At 34.0% G+C, this 22,836-nt stretch overlaps 1 protein-coding gene across 1 annotated transcript; it reads right to left on the reverse strand.

The window, feature by feature from the left end:
* Positions 1-2,228: 2,228 nt before the first annotated feature.
* Positions 2,229-22,163, reverse strand: USP45 (ubiquitin specific peptidase 45). The gene is made up of 9 exons (XM_008574521.1): positions 22,028-22,163; positions 20,089-20,180; positions 18,271-18,327; positions 17,766-17,909; positions 10,692-11,361; positions 8,886-8,983; positions 6,518-6,604; positions 3,544-3,697; positions 2,229-2,911 (listed from the first exon to the last, which is right to left on the reverse strand). Exons 1-9 carry the CDS (start codon positions 22,161-22,163, stop codon positions 2,781-2,783), a joined length of 1,569 nt encoding a protein of 522 aa, XP_008572743.1. The 3' UTR covers positions 2,229-2,780.
* Between the last annotated feature and the right edge of the window lie 673 nt (positions 22,164-22,836).

The following is a 22,836-nucleotide window of genomic DNA, read 5'->3' on the forward strand; positions in this document are numbered from 1 at the left end:
TTAAATTCATTCAAACGGTAGTTATGTTGATGATCTGTAAACATTCTCATTTATTTGTACTGTTTCCTGAGGTGATCTGGAAACTATTGTTATTACAGTAGCCTTACAATTTAATATCTCTGCAAATGTGCTTTGGAAATACTCAAAATAAAAACAAAAATTTAAATGTAAACCCATACGTAATTTAACATGCTTTCTCTATTACAAAAGCTATTCTTTAGGAAATTCATAGGTAACAGAACCAGATTTATTCCATTTTCAGAAGACTCATTTATAAACTCTAGGCTGTAAAAAAAACAGATTTCAGAATTAGTGCATTTAACACTAAGGAAATGAAAGGAAAGTGTCATATTTGCATGTTACTGCTGGAATAATGTCTGAAACCTATATAGGTCCTTCCCTTTTTTTTTTTTCTTCAAGATTTTCTTTTGGTGGCTGGCCGGTATGGGGATCTGAACCCTTGACTTCAGTGTTATCAGCACCATGCTCTAACCAAGTGAGCTAACCAGCCAGCGCAGTCTTTCCATTTTAAAAGATGTTAAAACAGTACCAGCACAGTGCCTGACCCATAGCAGATATGGGTATCTCTCTAGATATCTACCTTTGACCATCCAATGGAAAGTACATTCCTCTTAATAGTATCTTTTATAGGAGAAAAATTGAGGTGACCTAATATTTACATTTGTTTTTGTGGCAATTGCTACTACCAAGATGGCTGACTTGAATAAAGAAATTTAATATTTTTCAAAAAATTTACTGCTCTGGCACTGAAATCTTCAATGTTAATGGATTACAATTAAACAACCACAACAAAATACTGTACACTACCTTTTATAGGATACAACCTGATTTCACAGATTAACTTATAAATATATTTCTCCATTATTTCACTGTCAAAAATCAAGAAAACCCTATTAACATTTCAACAGCTTTAAAATAGAATTTATGCAATATTTTTAAGCTCTATATTTTATATGCTATGACCACCTTTAACACTAATCACAATTCCAGTCATCCATATACCAAAAGGCAGCACTGGTAAACTAGATAATATTATATGTTAATGTTATATGTTATAAAGGTTCAGTCTTGGTAAAATATTTCCACTCATTATCTACACCACTATTTTTATTCTTTCTTCTCAAGAGGAGAATGAACTGGGACTAGGCAATTATCTGGTACTTGCCTATAGTATCATTCATTGGCACTAATGATTAGGATGCCTGAACCATGCCATTATGTTTTTTGGGTTTTTTTTGGTGGCTGGCCCAGTACAGGGATTGAACCCTGAATTTTGGTGTTATCAGCCCCATGCTCTAACAAACTGAGCTAAGCAGCCAGCCCACAGTTATGTTTTGATTCAATAATATGCCATTATTTCTTGAAATTTAAGCCTAAATAATAGTAATATTTTTCATGCTAAGTTTGACAATAATTTGTACGCTACAGGGGAAAATTTATATTTTTGCTATTATTTAATTATTTAAAAAGAAAATCAGAAATGCCAGCTTTATGCCCTATTAAAATAAAAGCTAAATCCACCTGAACTTATTAATGATGCTTGTTGAAGACAAAAAAAAGTAATCTCAAAACCCCAAAACCCTGTTTAATATTTACTGAAATATGAAGATACTTCAAAAAGTTCATGGGAAGATTCATATCTTTTAATTCCATTTTCCCACAAACTTCTTGACCCTCATACAGAAGTAGAAAATGTATTATATTTCCCTGTTAAATGTAAGAATATAACTCTCTATCATTTACAAATATCACTTGGTGATTTATATTTCACAAGTATCTTATAGGCCCATATCGATTATCAACTTCTATTTACCAATTTTGTATGTTAACAACTATCTATAATTTTATATATGTATTTAAGTAAAAGATATAAGACCATAGATCTACAATTATATTTTAACCTTGGCCAACTACTTGCAAATATCAACTCTACCATGAATAGGCTGCAAATGATGTTTACGAAACATTTCTATATTTTTCTAGTTCTGAAAACCTCAAAGCAATAAACTAAAACATATTACTTGTAAGCCCACATTATTGAAATTACAGTGACACCTTTTTATATGGCTGAATCATACAAAATATGACAACGTAACTATGCCATATTAGGTGTTACTTCATGACATCATGTTTTCCAAACAGTAGTACACATATACCACTGAACAGCTCTGAGATGATTTTAAGTGAAGTGGTACATGGATGAACAATTTTTTGGTAATAGTTATATATTTATTTTAATGTTTATTAGAAAAAATATCACAAGCACATAAAATGTCATTGCTCAAAACAAGGCTAAATTTTAAAAAGTAAGGCTAAGAACATTAAGAAAATAAACAATGGCTCAGGCTATATAATACATATACATATATATGATCAGGAAGGTGGCATTACATTTAGGAAATACTATCTTAAGGAATGATTTGATTTAGCCATCATCATTTGTGAATTCTTGTAATAATAAGCCACTTCATAGGTTTCTTCTTCTACTGTACATTCTGGGTGTTTTTGTCATTCAGGACAAATATCTTGAAAAAAAACCTGTTTTTACATTTATTTTAAGAATATAAATTTGAAAGCAGTGAGTAAATTTACTGTACTTTTTAAACCAAAATGGTGGAAAAGTTCAGGAGCATTTGAGGGACATGCTGTTTCTACAGAAGAAAGAAGACTACAAAGGCACACTGCATATTATGCTTATTATTGCAGCATTCAAATAAAAGTGATCTGAGTAATCATTACCATTAATAATTAACAAGTAATTATAATATTCTTTCATAAAAAAGAAGGTATGCTTGTGCACTAAGTGCTCTTGATTCTGGAACCACCTGCACATAAGTGTCACTAACACGGACCCACTGTTCTGCTGATTCACTATCAGATTCTTTCAAACCTAATAAGATAAAAAGAAGTACAATTTTACAATAAGTATGTTTTATGTTCTTACTCTAAATTTTAAACAGCAACATAATCATTAAACTATATTTATCTAATGCTACATCTTATTGCTTGTGTTAAGTCTATTTCTTGTGTTAAGCATTTTCCAAAATGAGCTAATTCTCTCAAAGCATTAATATTATAGGGATAATAAATAATCATCTCTAGTTAGTAACACTTTAAATATGTACTGAAATATTAGCCTTGTAAATACTTAATTGCTCAAGGAAAATATTCATTTTTGCTAAAAGGGAAAAAAGAAAGTTAGTTTGATGACCCATAAGCAAAGCCAGCAGATTTTCAACTCCAACTGTATTCTAAGGACCTGATATGTTTTCAAAAACTTTTGGTATTGTTAAATACTTCACTGTAACACACAATGATTCAATATCTTTAAAAACCATGTGTGACTTCATATTATCTAGAAGGGTGCAGTCTTACAATATTTAAGATTCTCTTAAGATTATCTAAGCACTCTTAACATTAACAAAGCAGATGCACTTGAGTTATCTGTGAAATAATTTCTCTTTTTCAGAAAAGGAAGAATTCATTTGTTTTTAAGAATAAAATAAGTTTAGGATGGCATACCATATACATTTTTCTTTCCAATGATATGTTCTGACAATTTCCTGGAAGGTGTTCTCACTTTCACATAAGCTGTGTAGTGACCTCCTCTCATTGAGCCACTGTGTTCCACTATGCCATAGAGACCATAGAGAACTTTATCTCCCATACTTACATTCTTTCAAACAAAGAAAAAAACAAAATTAGTAGTATTTAGTGAAATACTGTTGTGATAAAAGGTAAGTAAATGTATCCTGCCTTTCCATACATATTAGGCTAGCAAAAATCCAAAGCCTGACAAGATTCTCTGATAGATGGTGTGTGAAAAAATAAAAAAGTTCTCATACACTACATGTGCAAATGCAAAGGGGTACAACCCCTATGCCGGGATATTTTGTTATCTAAGTTACATATGAGTATGTATTACTCTTGGATTCATCAAATCCTAGAAATCCCATTTCTGGGGTTCTATCCAACAGGTGTAAAATGAGCAAAATGTAAAAAGACATACACCAGATTACTAATTGCAGGATTATTTGTAATACTGAAAGACTGGAATAAAAACAAATGTCCATAAACTAGGACTGGCTGAATAAACTATGATACATCCACACAGTAGAGCTATTATGCTGCTTGAAAAATGGAGTGCAGCCTAACTCTCAATATTGCTTATGGAATAATCTCCAGGATGTAATATTAAGAATAAGGTAAAAGAAAGGATATATAGTATAAGCTACCATTATTTAAGAAGGGAGATGCAAATGTACATAACTATCTACTTATATTTTAAAAGCAAGTAACAGAAAAATAAACAATAATTTTTAAAATGGTTATCTATAAGAGGAAGAGGAAACAGGTAGAAAGAACATGGAGAAACGCTAGACTTCTTTGAATTTATCTTATTTAGTACATTTGATACATTTGACTTTGAAACTATGTAAATACTTTATGTAATTACTAAACAAAATTAAATTTTAAAAAGCAATCCCTAAAAATGAAAATTAAAAAATTACACAAATGAACAATAATCCAGTTGGTGGTATAACCATACAGAGAGGAACCACTAGGTCATGTCAAAAGGACACAGGAGTCAACTTGAAGTGGCTTTCGGTAGCCAAATATGGACCCATTAGGCTAATATATGAGAACATGAATAAAAAGAATAATGTAACGAATTGAAACAGCTAATAGTTTAAGTCCATGAATTCATAATGATATATTAATTGATCACAGTTTGAGGATGTTAGTGAACTAATTCATTATTTTGAAAACTTGCTCAAAAGTGGGATGGGGGAGTCAAGCATTTATTCTGCCTTTCCTATAAGAATTATACCATAACTAAGTAGATGAAAGGAATTTCTCTTTATATAGAAGTATTTCACTAATAAATGAAGAAGAAATGTCATAATTAGAATATCACCATTCTGCAATTCTTAATGCACTCATGAGTCTAGCGTTGAACATCACTGGTTGCTAATATCACAAAAGATAAGTGGCATTATGTGCCTCCTGATGAAAGAACAGAATACCCCTATAAAATAGCCTTACCCCATCCCCCCACAAAAGGGGGAATATCAAACCTGAATTTGTTCAAGAACATCTAGACCCCACTACCTATTTGTAGGAAATAAAGAGGACAGAGGAACAGTCATCAAAAGCTAAACTATGGGACACTACCAGAAAGAAGACCCAGTTCCTTCAACAAATAAATTGCAAGAAAGAGGAGAGAGATGAGAGAGAAGAAACCATACATTAAAAGAGACATAAAAGACACTGTCCAATCATAATGTGTGGCCCTGATTTGGATACTATTTTAAAAACTACATTTATGAGACAATTGGAAATATGGACACTAGATGATAGGAAGGAATTATTAAATGGTATTGTAGTTGTTTAAAAAGGGGAGGGGCATAATTCTTATCTTTTAGAGATACATAATGAAATATTTATGGATGAAATGATGCCTGATATTTACTTCAAAACACTAAAGAAGGAGGAAGTGGATGAGTGTATGGGTGGGGCAGGCCTGGCCATGGATCTAAGGTTTCAGGGCTGGGTACTGGAGATTCATTGTACTGTCCTTTCTACTTTTGTGTATGTTGGAACTTCTCCATAATAGGTACTTTAAAAAATATATAATGTTTTCATAAATTTAACAAAAAGCTTGTTAAATTTCGTTATTATTTACCACATTATCAAGTTCTAAGAATACTAAATGTTAATAATTGACAGATAGTGCTGGTATTCCACAGCAGATAAATTGGATTGACTGAAAAATTGTATTTAAGATATTTTTGTTTTGATTGATCAATGTACTGAAAATATTAGGTTCAATAAGCATCCTATTATATAACACAAAACCTAGACTTCTAGCCAGTAACCATGAACAGGACAATACATTATCCCCATAACTATTTGGTTCCCTCAAGGAAGACAAAGTCATCAATTTCATCGACACATTCTTACATGTAAGTACAATCAATTATAAACCAGGGTGCATTCTATACCTAATTATTAAAGCATTAACAATTCTGAAGTATCATACTCAGTGGACAAGTACACTACTCTCAGAAGTACACATGAAATGGCCTGAAAAACAACACACTAGGATACTGATTTGCAAAAGATAGAGAACTACATAAATGCTAAAACTACTAATGGTTAAGCAGATCATTTACAAGAAGGCACAAAACCTACTCACTTCTCTCAGCAATCATCAGCTTCTAGCAGCATTTACAAGCAGCTTTGATCTCTATGACCACCATGCCTTATTCATCTTTTCAACTTTCCCTTACTTTGTCTCCCCAAGGAAAAAAGTCATATGCAGTGTACTAAATGTTCTACATGTTCCTGATTTAACTTTACTATTAAAATTCCCTTTCAGAGAAGCTTGTTTAAAAAAAAAATACATACAACAAAAACATGACCTAATAAACAATACATAGGATACTTTTAAGCAATTATGTACAAGTCAATTAAATATCTTAATATACTGTACCTTACAAGTAGCAGAACAGAATGGTGCTAAATCAAGCATAAGTGGAAAGTCCACATGTCTGTTTACTTTACGAAGACTCAAGCCAGCCTTTAAAAACAAAAAAATTTTAATGCAACAAGCTTAATTAGATCTAAAGCATTGTGTTTGTTAATTAAAACCAAAAGAGGAATTCTAGAAAATAATTTTTTTCACAGATATAAAAACGAGACTAATGAATAGTAGAAAACTGATATGACTAAGTTAAAAATTAGGTTTCATAAGTTGTTCCTGCAAAAACTATTAATTTATATGGAGATTTCTACCATGAGCAATAAAGGAAATAATTGCTTTCCCTGTGGTTTAAAGAAAAATAAATTCAATGTGATAAAAGATAAGCTCCTGACACATATGCTATCACGAAAACGTATCCAACGAAAGATCAAGAGCCTGGTATTCTAGTCATTGTTCAACTCAATGACTGGTTAAAAGTTAACTTGATTCTAGGCAACCTCATCTAGGTCAAGGCAGAAAACAGATATAAGTGAATTAGATTAGGTCCTTTTCAGTTCTAAAATTCAATGATACTGATTCATTAAAACAAACAAACAAAAACCTGAACACTGAAAACATTTTATCAATAAAAGTAAATGTTATGTACTACATAAATCAAAATGAACCATCACGTTCTTAAATAAACTCAACCTCTTTTTCTGTTTTTAATTTTCAAAGGCAGACCTTGAAAATGTATGCTCTGCATTATGTAATGGTGATAACTAGCTGACGGACTATCGAAGGTATTGAGTAGGAGACCCATAAATAGAAGGACTCTGTGGGAATGAGAAGACACTTAAATGTGAATTGTTTGGGCAGGCAAAAACTAATAGATGCAACCTTTCATGCAAGGTTTTCATGGCTTCAGTGATTGGTCTTTTCTTTTGCATATTAATCACATAATTTTACCATAGAGATCTGTTGCCTTTTTATTTCTTACCTTTCTTTAAAAGGGAAAAAAAAATCTTTTTTTGGCCAAAAGATTCCCATTTACTGATTTGCTTTTTCAAGTGATCTTTAGAAGGTTTAACATGATATCTGTCATGAAATTATGAGATCATATCCCAGGAATAATTATTTAACCTGTGTTCAATTTCTTTGCCTCCAGTTTCATCAGGTGACCTTTATAAGCATCCGATACCAGCACTATCTGAGATCATTTCAGGCTTATGTGTCGTCCCCAATTGGTACTTTGCTGTTGGGAAAATATTCCTTAATAGGAGGGACTTTGTAAGGAACTTTATTATAAGATGAATCTTTTTCTAGAGGATAGTTTTTGGAAAATACCTAGCCTTATATTTAGGCATATGCAGTCTCCTGCCTTTTTCTTTTAATGGAATGATACATTGTAAATATTTTCCCCCACATCATTAAAATTTAACTCTGATGTCCTGCACAGTGGACACAGGCTAGGCCTTACATCTGGCATGATCTACGAGTGGGATACACATATCTGTGTCTATCTCTATTTCCTTGCAGTAGGTTTTTAGAAGTAAAATTACTTAGTCAAAAGTAATTACTTTTGTTCAAAAATTGTTTTATTTAAAACATCACTTACTATTCTTGATATCCAGTACTAAATGACTTTCTAGAAGGTCTTACAACTTATACTCCTGCTGCTGGGAAGTGAGAACGCTCATGTCCCACTCCGTCCTTACCAACACTACTTTGTTAATTTCAAGAGGTTTTATTTATTGACAATTCTAACCATACTGTTTCAATTACAGTAGTTTTATTTTAAAACAGGTATGAAAAAATAACTCCTCCTCCCTTTTTCAAAAATGTTTTAGCATTTTCACATTCATCCTTACAGAGAAATTTTAAAATCATTTTTTAAAAAATGCACCAAAAAAGTCCCATTAAGACAAGGCATTGGATTAAAACTATAAATAACTGGAGAAAAATCTAACATGTTAAAAATATTTAGGTTGCTTCCCACTGTAGAGTCCTACAGGTATAGACCCAGCCTTGGAGCTCTTTCTGCACTCAGTCCCAGACCAAGTACCCCTCTCAGTGGGATCATGGGAGCTCAGAAAGTTGGTGTACTTTGCTACTTTGCTGCTTGTAAGTGTTCTTAATAAAACATATTTTCCATTAATACAAACACACAGAGATACTACTTAGGTTCCTACTGTCTAAATCTTCAAATACTGTGAATTAAGCAATTTTAATCAGAAAAGTCATGTAAACTGTTATGGCTGGAATAGCAGTAAATCCCACACGACAGATTTTTAAATTCAACAAATTACTGTCTAATCCTTGACAATATTCTACAGAATTTAGAGCTCTACAAAACACATGATGAAAATAACTACAGTGCTACTAAAGGGACTTTTACCTGATGGAATCTTTTTAGATGAAGAATTAGGATAGCTGGAACAGCGGAAATGAGCAATTGTTTCCTGGCATTAGTATAAACCCCTTCTGCTTGCTTTTCTGCATAAAATACAATAAATTTATTTGTAAAATTCCATTTTATAGATTATCTACCATCTAATATAAGCAAACATATAGAAGCACCACTTTTTAATGTATGTTAAAGAAATTGGACTTCTGATTATAGGGTGCCTCTACTCCTTTCCAAAACTCCACTAAAATGAAAGTAAAAGGGATTTTTTTAAACAGTCACACACACATAAGGACAAAGAATATGGGAGGTGACATTTGCAATACAATTTTGAAAGCTGGAAAGCAGGGACTAGTAACTTATGTCAATGCCCTCCAGCCAAAGATCACCAGAAGCACATCTGTAGTTGAAAATGTTGGATTTATTACTCATTGCAGCAAAGAGAATGAATGTACACCATGGGGAACCATGGGATACTTCAGTAAGAGTTTATTAGAAAGGACTTGTGTTAGGATTTGAATGTGGCCAATTGCATATTTAACTTGGATTAATGTAAATTGGTAGTTCTTCCTTCTTACATCTAGCCATTTCTTTAATTTCTAGTGTATTAGGCATGTCTTTATTTTGATGCTTTGACATTTAGGGCCTTATTAATATTGGAGGGACAGCCCCTTCCAGGGCTATTTCCTAGAGATAATGAACAACTTGAACATATCTTTCATAAACATTGAGCTCTTATACTTTGGGCGACTATCCACCTGCCCTAATCTTTCCAGGGCCAGGTATCAGATAACTAGAGCCAGCCCCTATACTCCAGAGCCCGCTAAAATTATTCCTAAATCTGCTTACCTGCCTCACCCCTTCCTTTCCTCAGAAACCACAATAAAGGCTCTTGCCCACGTTTTCCGTTCACTCCCTCTGACTCCTCCCTGAGCCTGGTGCTTCCTCATGAGGCCAAGTAGCATGGCATGCCATTTTCTGAGAACTGTGATTAATAATTTCTTTTTAGTGGCTGGCCAGTATAGGAATCCAAACAAATTATTTTTTCAGTGGCAATCGTCTCCTGATCTTTTGGTTTCACCGTAATGGAATAATAATAAAACCTACACTTTAAAACAACTAGTCACTAAGAATTAGAATACTCTTTCCATTTTTAATCAGGGCTACAGATGCACTGAAAATTTCTTACTTCACAATTCCCCCCTTTTCCACTTTTATCTGCCCAACTAAACATAGTCATTATACTGCTAGCTTCATGACGTATAATTATTTTAAATCTTCAAATTTATATCTTATGTTGTTTACAACAGATTTATAGAATTTGCGAAGCACATTAATCTCATCATTAATCTTGCTAGTGATAAAAATGGTAATTTTTAGGAAAGATTTCAGATAGCTAGTTCCGTCAGATAAGATTATGTGGACTTGCATTTTTCAAGGCAGAGATGTATACTTCCTGGTTTTCAATTTATTTCAACAAAAACCTAATGAAAATCTACTCTGCCCAGTCAGTGTCTTAAGTGCTGAGGCACCAATATGAATAAGACAATCCCTGTGCCCGAGCAGCTCAGGTATGGAGATAAGGTTTTCTCAGTTACCTCTATTTGGAATCTGTAATTCACTAGTCACTGACTACCACATAATCCATCAATATTAAAACAAAACAAAAAAATTCACACACTGTATAAATTTAATTGAAATATCAATCACTCTGTACCCCATAGATATGGACAATTAATATGTTTCAATTTAAAAATGGTAAAAATAAAGTTTAAAAAAATTAAGCTAAATATTTACCTGCAAAACTGGTTTCCTTTTGGCACTTCTCTTTCTTTTCAGTGCAATTCTCACATAGAAGCTTATTATTCCCCATTAGTAATTCCATAGATGTAAACTGGTAGAGACAGGACTGAATTGAACATTCTTTAGAAGTAGTTATATAGCTCTGAGAAAGTGTCTGAAAGGCATTTTGGGGACTGTGAGAACTTATACACTTCTCCTCTGAAAAAAATAAATTATTTGGAAAATTTAGTGGCTGATTTTCTCTATCAGAATCTCTATCTCCAGTTACAGTGCTGTTCAAATGAAGTTCAGAAATAGCTTCAGCCATTCCCTCATCACCACTATCAGTCTCCTTGGTGTACGGCAATTCACTTGCTGATGGATGGTGACGGCGTCCATCTGTGTGCACACAGGATCTACTACTGGATCTAAACAGCAGGGTCTGCTTTGAAGCGCTTTCAGGTTCTGAAGTCTCGCTATCGGCATCAACGCTACTTTCAGAATGGTTGGCTTCCTTTTCACTGCCATCGGTAGGGCTTTCATTCAGAGGTAACTCAGTATTCACGATGCTTGCAAACACTGAAGAATCTCCATTCATTTCAAGGTTTTCATTTTTCTGGTATATGACAATTTTCTCTTCAGATGACAACTTCCTTACACGTTTTCTGTCATGAATTAGTTGATTCTGTAAGTTGACAGTGTATTCAGAGAAAAGAATCTTGTGATCTTATTGAAAATAAATGCCAATAAGTCTCATTTAAACATTCCACAGGGGGCTGGGCTGTTAGCTCAGTTGGTTAGAGTGCAGCCTTATAACACCAAGGTCAAGGGTTTGGTTCCCCATACAGGCCAGCTGCCAAAAAAACCCCCAAACAAAAACAACCCCCCGCCACATTCCACAGTCATTAAATAAATACAATTTCTCTGAGATCCATTTCCTAAATTTATCTAAACTAAGGTCAATAGAAGACATACTAATAGTTCTAATTTAAAAGTAAACCTTTACACAAGAAACTAACAGTGGGTTACCTACTTGTGGGGAAGGGAGCAGGACTTTTATAGAACAGGGCTATCTATGAGGGAGACTTTTCAACTATAAGCCTTTCCATATTAGTTGATTTTTAAACACTGAAAATGTGCTATCTATTTTAAAAACAAATTAAAAAGTAACAAAAGTAAAGTACAAACTGTGTTATTACACAGTATTGCCTGGCTGCCATAGATTCTGAAAGAAAATATTTTATTCATATCTAGTCCCAGTTTGCTTATTAATTGCTGCCCTTTCACAAGAGGGTGTCAACCTTGTTTCTTGTTATAGGTTGGTTTATCTCTGTAACATACAAAGTTGGGGGGGGAAATCACCAACTAATTTAATCAAAGATTTTAAGCTACCTGAAATGTTTCACTAAATGTTCCACACAGCTGAAGGTTTGAGTTACATTTTTCTTTTTCTGTAGCTTGGCTTAAGGGTCAAGACAAAATAATAAAGACTGTCATGAATTGCATACAAATTGGATACGTACTTTTAGTTATTCGGGGGGAGAGGAGGGATAAATTACAAAAAGTACCCGTGCCTTAATTTTTTCATCTTCCATATCAGAAAAATAACATTATCCTCCTCTGTTTACCAAGTACAGATGATCCTGGCTTACAATGCGATAACATCCCAATAAACCCATCATAAAGTTGAAAAATCATTAAGTTGAACCATCGTTAAGTCAGGGACCATCTGTATTCTAAAGTCCCTAAATGAGAAAACAAGATATTTATTTTCACTATAGATATGTCATTTACCAGAGAGCACATGATAAATAATGAAGTTTATGGTAACATCTGACAATTTCCACTGTGTTGAATTTATATAGTACTTTTTTTTTAAGCAAACTTTCCTATTATGTATATAATATTAATGGTCAATGAGAAAATACAGATGGATACAGGTTGAGTAACTTGCCCTAGATCATATAGATAATTAATAAAAATAGCTGTGTCCAGAATCCAATTCATCTAACCTCTAAACCAAAAGTTTCCAAACCTAGGTGATCATCAGAATCACCTGAGAGGATTTTTGTTGTTTCTAAAAATACATATCCAAGGCAATACCACTTAGACATGCTGATTAAAGAGGTCTGAGGTTGGGCTTGAGAATCTGTTTTAATAAACAGGAGATTCTGATGATCAGCCAGTTTTAAGAACTTTTAAACAGGACTATTTTATCTATCCTTTCAACCCTCCTACTCCCAATGAAATGTGAAAGTATCCATTTCCATCCTGTTTTCTGCTTGGTGGATATATAGCAGACTTAATTCACTAAAAATATTCTAAATTTAAAACACAAATTAGAATCAAAGATTCATAAATTTATTCTGAAAGGATAATCAAAACTGCATGGAAGAAAGTTTTACTATCAAAGAGGTGATATAGGATAGAGGTTAAGAGCATGATTTTGGAACTAGACTGCCTGGGTTCAGTCTGGGTTCAGACTGCAACTTATTATTGAGTAAATTACTTCACATCAAAGTATTCCAGTTTCCTCACCTATACAGCAGAAGCACCAACCACATTGGGTTATCTTGGTGGTTAAATGAGACAATACACATAAAAGCCCACACAACAGTGCCTGGCCCATAGTAAGCAGCATGAGTATTTACTCATTATTACTGGCAGTAATCATGGGAATGATCACCACTGGTCTCCCTAAACATCTTCCACATATAAGCACTGAACTAGGCACCTGAGGCACAGCAATGAGGAGGACAGAGTCAGTTCCTGGTCTCACAGCTTGCAATCTATCCCAATTGAAGGAAGTATGATAAGACATGTCAGTGGGAGGATGTATAGGTAGTTAAGAACATGGCCCCTGTTTAGCCTGTCTGAATACCCATTCCTGCTACTGGCTACCTATATGATCTTACACGTTACTTAACCTGTCTTTTGATTCAACATAATTGGTGTAAAGAACTGAAAACAGTGGTCATGACATAGTTAAGAACTCAAATGTTGGGTACAATTGTTGTTATGATAGGAGAAATACAGGTACTATGGAAACCCAAAGGAAAAGAATTAATCCAGAGTTGAGTGGATCAGAGAAATCCGCAGGAATTTAGTAGAGAGTGCAGGAGGAGAACAGGAAGTTCCAAGGCCCACAGGTAAGAAAAAGAAGTTTGGAAGTCTAGCTAGAAAATAAAGTACAAATGTGGGGAGGAGAGAACAGACAAAAGATACATGAAGAGCTATGTAAGTCACAGACTTGACTCTAAAGGCAATGGGGAGTAAGATAACCAGTTCTGTGTTTTAGAAATACTGCCCTGACTGCACTGTGGAGCACCAAGTGCTGGGGGGGAATGAGGGAGAGGAGTGGGAACTAGAAGAGAGACCAGTTGGAGGCTATCTTTTCTCTCAGACCATTTTGGTGATGCTTTTTTACCTCATGCAATTTTCTAGTAAGCTTTTTTATTAATTTCTATTTGCTGTTTCCTTTTACCATTTCTTTATTTTTACAATATCCTGAATAAGGTAGGCTCTTCGGCCTTTTTGCCAGGGCTCTCTCTATTTGTATTCATATTACTATTTTGGTTTCATTTCTCCTTTTTTTTAAATCTGATACTTCTTTATTATTCATATTAAACTTTTCAAGGTTTTTTTTTTTTGTGACCGGTAAGGGGATCACAACCCTTGGCTTGGTGTCGCCCGCACCGTGCTCAGCCAGTGAGCGCACCAGCCATCCCTATATAGGATCCGAACCCACGGTGGGAGCGCCACTGCGCTCCCAGCGCTGCACTCTCCCAAGTGAGCCACGGGGTTGGCCCAAACTTTTCAAGGTTTTAATGAGATAACTGTAGTATAATTTATCAAAAGAAGAGGTGAAAAACTCAACAATTTACTCTCAGATCAGTACTTGTACCTGTATTATTAATTTAAAAAAATGTAGGGACCTTCTGTTTTTGTTATGGACACTGTTAAGTGTTAGGAGGGGGAGTCTACTTTTAAACCTTAAAATATATAAGACAGATGTAAATGATCAAAGAGGAAATATATGTCTTTGTGTGTTCCCAAAAGTAAATTATAGGCCAATACCACGTGACAAACAAAAATGTCCTTGCAACTGTTTTACTTGGACTTGACAACTACAATTTAAAACCAGGTAAAATCCCTTTGAATACAGGGTTTCCCTCAAGTCTACTTTAAACTATATCAATGGATACTGTAACTATATTGGGATTCTTCTGGTGACTGGCTTAACTGGCAAAAGAACAGGAAAATTAAAATTTTCTCAACTTCTTCCATGTAGATAAGAGGACCATGATCTTGTGAATACAATCCTAATGATGAGAGGTACAACATAGGTTTCAGCAATTTCATAACAACATCTCTCATAAAGTAACACACCCATATGCTGAAGTGGCTCAGCAAATTAGACCTCTGGATTTCTTTCAGACCTAATGAACTGAGGAAAGATTTTAATAGGGATATCAATTTGAGGGTTTTTAGTTTCTTTATTTATTCAATCAGCACGATGGTTTAAAAAGAAGGCTGTGGGGAGGGGAAAGGAGGGAAGGAGAACGGCCAACTGAATAGACTCTTCACAACTTACACTCTTTATTAACTTTACCGCCAAGCTAGACAAGGCTTTATTGATCTTTATAACATCAGTATTGAAATTGGTAACTACTGAATTACTGGAAAATAACTTCTAAATATAATATTCCTAATGACTGAAATATATTTATGCCATTTAACTCTTTACTTCAACACAGCACCTTAAAGATGTTATTAGAACTGTACATGTCTAATCTTAGAAACATATGCAATTTCCTATGAAATAAAAAAAGTAACTTTGAACTATATTATGACATGAAAAAATTTTTTCAATACATTAGGCTCATTGTTCAGCTTCAGCACAAGTTATACCCATGTGGTGTCCAGATCTTTGAGGCATAGACAGTTTCTATATACCATAGAAGCGTATTTCTCAGTTCCAGACCAATACTTTGGGGGGTGGGGGGGAGTATTTCTCTCATACATTTGGATAACAGATCTATTAAGACTATTTTGGTGAGTACCACAGAATCTCCTATTAACTCTTTAAAGCTAAACAAAAATAAAGAAAAAGGGGCCGGCCTGTGGCTCACTCGGGAGAGTGTGGTGCTGATAACACCAAGGCCACAGGTTCGGATCCTATATAGGGATGACCAGTTCGCTCACTGGCTGGGTGTGGTGCTGACAACACCAAGACAAGGGTTAAGATCCCCTTACCGGTCATTTAAAAAAAAAAAAAAAAAAAAAAGAACGAAAAAAATCATTACATATTCGTATTTTAATAACTAGTGCTTTTGGGGGGCAAAACAACCTTATTACGATGCTTTAATCTTTTCGAACTCCATAAGAGGTTCCAATGAAGGTGTTTTTGTTTTACATAATGAGAACAAGGCATATGTTCAAGTCATATTTAACTGCCTGTATATCTTATAAAGCAGAGATAAGGTAGTTTTTATTTAAAGAAAACATGTTGTCTTGCCACTTAAAAGCCTTCTAACAGAGTAAGTTAATCTTCATAATACAGGTTACGCATCCCTAATCCAAAAACTTAAATGTTCCAGAATCTGAAACCTTTCAAGCCTCCACATGACACTCAAAGAAAATGCTCATTGGAGCATTTCAGCTTTTCAGATGAGAGATGCTCAACTGGTAATGTATTCTGCAAATTTTACAAAACCTGAAAAATCCAAAACTTGAAATATTTCTAGTTCCAATTATTGTGGATAAGGGATACTCAACCTCTGTGTGAATTTGCCATGTTAGTAAAAATCATTCCATGTAAAAAAAGGTTTTTCTTCAAAGAAGCATAAATTCAGATTGATTTATTTCCATTTTTATGGAATAATTAAACAACCAGTTATGTCATAGTGAAATAATGGGTAATATGGATTGAACTGTGCCCCCCAAGTTTTATGTATTAGATGCTTGATCCCCACTGTGACTGTTAAGAGGGTGGGAAATCCTATTATGGTAATTGAAAGGTAGGGCCTTGAATAGGTGATTAGTTTGTGAGGACCATGCCATAGTGAATGGATTAATAATGGTGGTCACGTGCATGGTTCTAAGGGCTTTAAAAGGAGAGCACTGAGAGTCTCTCTCTCTCTCTGCTTCTGTTATCTCACAATGTGATACTCTGTGCTGCTGAAGCCACCACCAAGGAAGAACCTCACCATAAGTGTTCTCTGGATTTTGGACCCCCCAACCTCTGAAACTGTAAGCAATAAATTTTGTTTTCTTTATAAATTACCCAGTTCCAGGTATTTTGGTATAAATAACAGAAACGGATTAATTCAATGGGTCTAGACAATGGTTATCAATGACTGGTAATATCACAGAAAGAGAAACACTGAACATTATGTGCACCTGTTGATGGTAATACACACCACCACTTAAAAGTTTTCTTCCCAAAAATTAAATAATCAAACCTGAACCTAATCAGGCCTCTAATCTAACTGACTTAGAAAGGAAATAAAAGATACAGCGCAACTGGTTAACACCATGGGAATACAACAGCAAAATGAATTACTACTGAATGCAGGAACATGGGAAACTGCTGAAAAAAATGACCTCATTCTTCAGCAAAGAAATTGCAAAGAAAAAAAAAAAAGAGGGAGAAAGAATCTAAAATTCAGCGAGACTTAAAAGACATTGCAATCAACTGCAATCTACAGACCTTTTCTAGATCTTAAATTCAAACTTTCTTTTTATTTTTTTTAAACAAACAGTATTTATGAGATAATTGCAGAAATTTAAGTGATGACTGGGAATTAATATTTTTAGGAATTATAATGATACTGTGGTTTTTTAAAAGAGTATCTTTTAGAGATACACATTGAAATATAAGATATATTTGGTATTTATTTCAAAATAATCTAGGATGGGGGAAGGGGAGAATGTGGGATAGATGATTAGTCATGAGTTGATAATTATGAAACTGAGAAATGGGTATCTGGGAGTTTATTATACTATTTTCTCTACTTTTGTATATGTTTGAATTTTTTTCTTAATAGTGTTAAAAAATAGATGTCTAACAAATGCTCATAGTATTACCTTGTCTTTAGATGAAGAAAGCTTCTTGGTGGCTCTGGATTGATGAGCATCTTTTATAGTAACAGTGCCACTGTACTGATCATGATCTGTCTCCTGTAAACTTTTATATTTATTCATCCTTCCCAAAAGTACAGGTTTTGAAACCTATGTAGATGCCATGTACATAACACAAAACTTCTTTAGCAAATAAATTCTGAGCACCAATTTTTTAAAAAAGTTTCCAGCTCACTTGAGAAATAAACATAACTTTAAAAATATTAATTCTCAAAATACAAGGCATAAGCGTTTAGATTACTTGAGAATATGAACTATAGCACACTTTAACACATACACAAACCCAACCCCAATATCAAACACACTGTACAATCTCAAATATATGTAAAAAAAAAAAAAAAGAAAAAGAAAAAAATTCTCAGATATTCGATAGTATACTCAAATGTCTAAATGAATGAACGAATGAATAAATGTTCTTCACAAAAGCTCATTATTAGTTTTTTCTCCTTACCCTTTCTTCTATTATAGGAAGTGAAATATCAATAAAAGGATCTTTCATTGTGGAGATCTTAAAAAGAAACAGATTGAGAACTCCAGTAAGTATTATAATATAGACATGTAGTTTTTTTAAAGTATCAAAGAAATCAAACTTCCCAGGTAACTTAAAACTTTAGGTTAAAAAATGTTCCTGGAACAAACAGTGATTTAATTGGGAACTGTAGCACACTGTTAATCAAAACAAGATATTCCAAAACTTCAATGACCGCAAATCTGGTTGAATTTTGTAATACCTCGATATAACTAACCTGCAATACTTAAAGTAACTTCAAAATAAACTGTGTTTAATAAAACTGATTAAAGAGACTAAACATGTTTTTGGTGAAATTAGTGCCATAACATAAATAAAATATAAAATGTTAAGGAAAAGCCATGAAAAAAAAACAAAACAGAGAGCTTGACTGTGTTTTGCAGATTACTTAGGATAATTGTTTTAAAAGATTCTCTCTGCCTTGTGAGAGAGAAATCAACCTGTATGTTGAGTATTCTAGAAATTTAAGTAATCGTGTTGACACATTTTATGCTTCAGTGTGACAGGTTAGAAGGAGATATAATTTATAATTCTGATTTTATAAGACTAGAGAGGACAGAAAAGTATTCTATAATCTGGGACAGAAAAATGGACCATTTTTACCATTAAAACCCAACAAAAGTTTAAACCTATCATATTCTAAGCCATATACTTTCAGAAATATTCCTTATCAAGCAACTGAAAATGTATAAAAATTTATACATGCTTTAAGTTACTGTTAAAAATGGCATTCAAAATGAATCTTATCACTAAATTCAAGATGAATCAAGTTTACATACACGAAAACCAAGTCATATATAGACTTTGAATCAAATGTGATAGACTCACCTAAGTTACTACATTAAATTATTTCTATTGGAATTACATTTTAGGGCACTGCAATGTAACATAGTTACTCTCTTCACACAAGTTTCCCTTTCACTTCAATCTAAACAGGTAGTTAATATATTTCACCATATTAATGGCTAAAAGCACCTCTTAGGTGTGTCACAAGGAAAAATTAAATAACACACAAACACATTCACTTAAATAATTATCAATTCTCAAGTTTATTTTTTTAGTAGTATAGGGTATAATACTGAAAAAAGACCTTCAAGAATTATTATGTAGTCATCTGTCACAAACTTAAAAAATGACTGTCGATGACTATGTGTGAAAGAAAACATACTAAAAATGATGTGATTATAATCTATTCTATATATATATATATATATATATACACATATATATATATATGTATGTGTGTATATATATATATATATATATATATATATATTTTGTCTTTCTGTCATGACCAGTAAAGGGATCACAACCCTTGGTGTGGTGCCTTCCACACCGCGCTCAGCCAGTGAGCGCACCGGCCATTCCTATACAGGATCAAAACCCGCAGCGGGAGCATCACTGCGCTCCCAGCGCTGCACTCTCCCGAGTGCCACGGGCTCGGCCCCTAATCTATTCTATATTGAAGAGAATTCTAAAGTACCTACATTTGGGGGCCGGCCCGGTGGTGCACTGGATAGTGCGCCACTTGGGAAGTGCGGCGGTGCTCCCGCCCGAGGGTTCGGATCCCACATACAGACCGGTTCCCGCTCACTGGCTGAGCGAGGCGCGGGAGCAACGCCGAGGGTTGCGATCCCGTTGCCGGTCTCGGTCCGGTACGGGGGCGACACTGAGGGTTGCGATCCGATGCTGGACACGGAAAAAGACAAAAAAAAAAATAAAATAAAATAAAGTACCTACATTTGTACATTCTTCACACATGACCGTGCTAGTTAATTCACCAATAAAGATCCGATCTACAAAGTTCATTTTCACACCTTCTTTTCCATATGCTGTAAAAAATCATACTTTTTAATGCAAGAAAAAGTTAACCATTCATCTGACAATGTAATTCTGTTTATCCAAAAGTAATCTGATATAATGTTATAATGTTTTTCTCCTTTATGACTTTGTAGAGGAAATATAACTATAAACTACTGTAGGCTCCAAGAAATAAACTGTTCTTAAACTTAACAGGTAAAATAGAGTAATAATCACTATTCATACCATACCTCAACCACTCCCATTAAACTTTTAAAGCCTCAGTGTCTAACCCAGAGGTAGACAGAGGAATGGAATGGGAATGAAGATTGTGCTTTCCGGGCCACTGATGCCAGGACCATGGCTATGAAAACAAGAGAGTCATAAAAGATAAGCAAACTCAGCATGGTACAAGAAATTAACATGGACAATTAATAACTCATGTTAGATCGGTAGATAGGTGGGCAGGTAGACAGATATGGATGCTTGGTTACATTTTTTTAAAGTTAAAATTATTCTGCTTGGGAAATACAAATTTAAAAAAAAGTATACCTGTGACTTGCTTTAAAATAATCTGGGGTTGGAAGAAAACAGATTAAACATAATAAGCAATGAATACAGTTTAAGCTAGGTGATAGGTACAAATGGCTATATTATACTATTCCACTATAAAAGAAATTTGAAATTTTCCATGATGACCCATGGGGGAGAAGGTATAACAAACCTATCCAACCTTCTTTTAGACTTCCCTTCTATTCTTTTTGGGCCTCTACCTTCAAGTTTCACACAAATAACATTTAAAATCTTTTGAAACATTATCTGAAGTACTAAATGGCAGAGCAGAAGTGTTTGCACCTACCAGTAAACATTCATTAATTACTATGATAATGATTTAGAAATACTATGGTAAGTTAAGATGTTTCATTATGAAAAATTATATAAGGGATTGAAATAGAAAAGATTACAAAACTGGAAAAAGAAAGAAAAAAACTGTGCTGTTATTCTGAACATTCACTAGATGGCACTATCTCAACACAAAAGAACAAAAATACTTGAGAACATTTGAACTCTTAACTGTAAGAGAGTTTTGGAAAGTACGATAACAATGTATGCACACTTTTTAAAAATATACAAATTATAGACATGTAGTATGTATATTATGAAACCACAAAAAATAGAAGTTAGAAAAGAGACAATAAATAAAATACAAATAATATTTTTAAATGTCATCTAAAAATTATGACTTCATACTGACATTAGTTAATTTAAGGCAGAATATACACTTAGGACAAGGTAAATTGCTAATATCATAGGATATAAGCCCGCAGTACAATATTGATAATTATAAACAATCAGCTTTGATTAGATAATCATTGTTTTGTCTCACATTTTGACTAATGAGGAGCAAACACTAGGAGTAGGCAAGCGGCACTTATGCTTGATTTATTAGTATTTTCTTTAATAAATGGTTTCTTCACAGCACTTAAGCATTTTGTCTGGCTAAAATTAGGTTATATCTATAAATCCACTTATTCAAACACATGTCAACTCCAAAATGATACAGTATGATAAATGTGAACTTTTAGTGAGGTGGCTACTTTCAACAACTTTTCAAGTCTTCTAAAGAAAACCTCAAATAAGGGCATCAGTGTCAATCTGTATATTTCATATTAGTTTTATTTTTAAAAATCCACATGGCTACATTCTTTCTATGTCCCACTAGCATATCTTGCAGCCAGTGGATTAAGTACTCTCTCCTTTGAAAGCCACTACTTGATAGAATTAGTTCACCTAATGCTCAGTTCTTTTTACCCTAAAAAGAAAAACTTTTAATATTTTCTTCTAGAAAAAAGTTTTAACAGTTAAAAAGTCAACATACCTTTAATTTTTTTTCTGGTTTCACCATCAGCAGTTTTAGTAGTTGGGTTGTTAAATGCTTTTAGAATACTGGCTTGTATTCTCTGTAAAACAAAGTTAATAGAATCTGGTCCAGTAATAGTTAACTGAGACCTCATCCTCTTAATAAAAGGACTTTTCAAACAGCAAAGTATACTGTGAATCTCAGTTCTATACTTTCAAAATGAACTAAAAAAAAAATTACACTAATTATACCCCTACTTAGTGGATGAATCCTGTATTCTCTAATTCACATTATTACAGTGGGGTGAAGGAGAAGCTTGTTAATTATCTTTGAAAAGATATTTTTCAAGTCTTTATCACAGGTTTTAATATGTAAAATGTTAATATGTAAATATTGATCTCAGGTTTAAATATGTAAATGCTTACATATTATAACAGATTTTAATATGTAAAATCACTGTCTGGACTCCCTGGTTAGAAAATATATAATTCTTTTTTTTTTTTTTTCTGACCGGTAAGGGGATCGCAACCCTTGGCTTGGTGTCGCCTGCACCGCCCTCAGCCAGTGAGCGCACTGGCCATCCCTATATAGGATCCGAACCTGCGGCCTCGGCGCTCCCAGCGCCGCACTCTCCCAAGTGAGCCACAGGGTCAGCCCAGAAAATATATAATTCTTTTTTTTTTTTTTTCTGACCGGTAAGGGGATCGCAACCCTTGGCTTGGTGTCGCCTGCACCGCCCTCAGCCAGTGAGCGCACTGGCCATCCCTATATAGGATCCGAACCTGCGGCCTCGGCGCTCCCAGCGCCGCACTCTCCCAAGTGAGCCA

Source organism: Galeopterus variegatus, unplaced genomic scaffold, assembly GCF_000696425.1.
Source record: "Galeopterus variegatus unplaced genomic scaffold, G_variegatus-3.0.2 Scaffold1057, whole genome shotgun sequence".
Classification (NCBI taxonomy): Eukaryota; Metazoa; Chordata; class Mammalia; order Dermoptera; family Cynocephalidae; genus Galeopterus; species Galeopterus variegatus.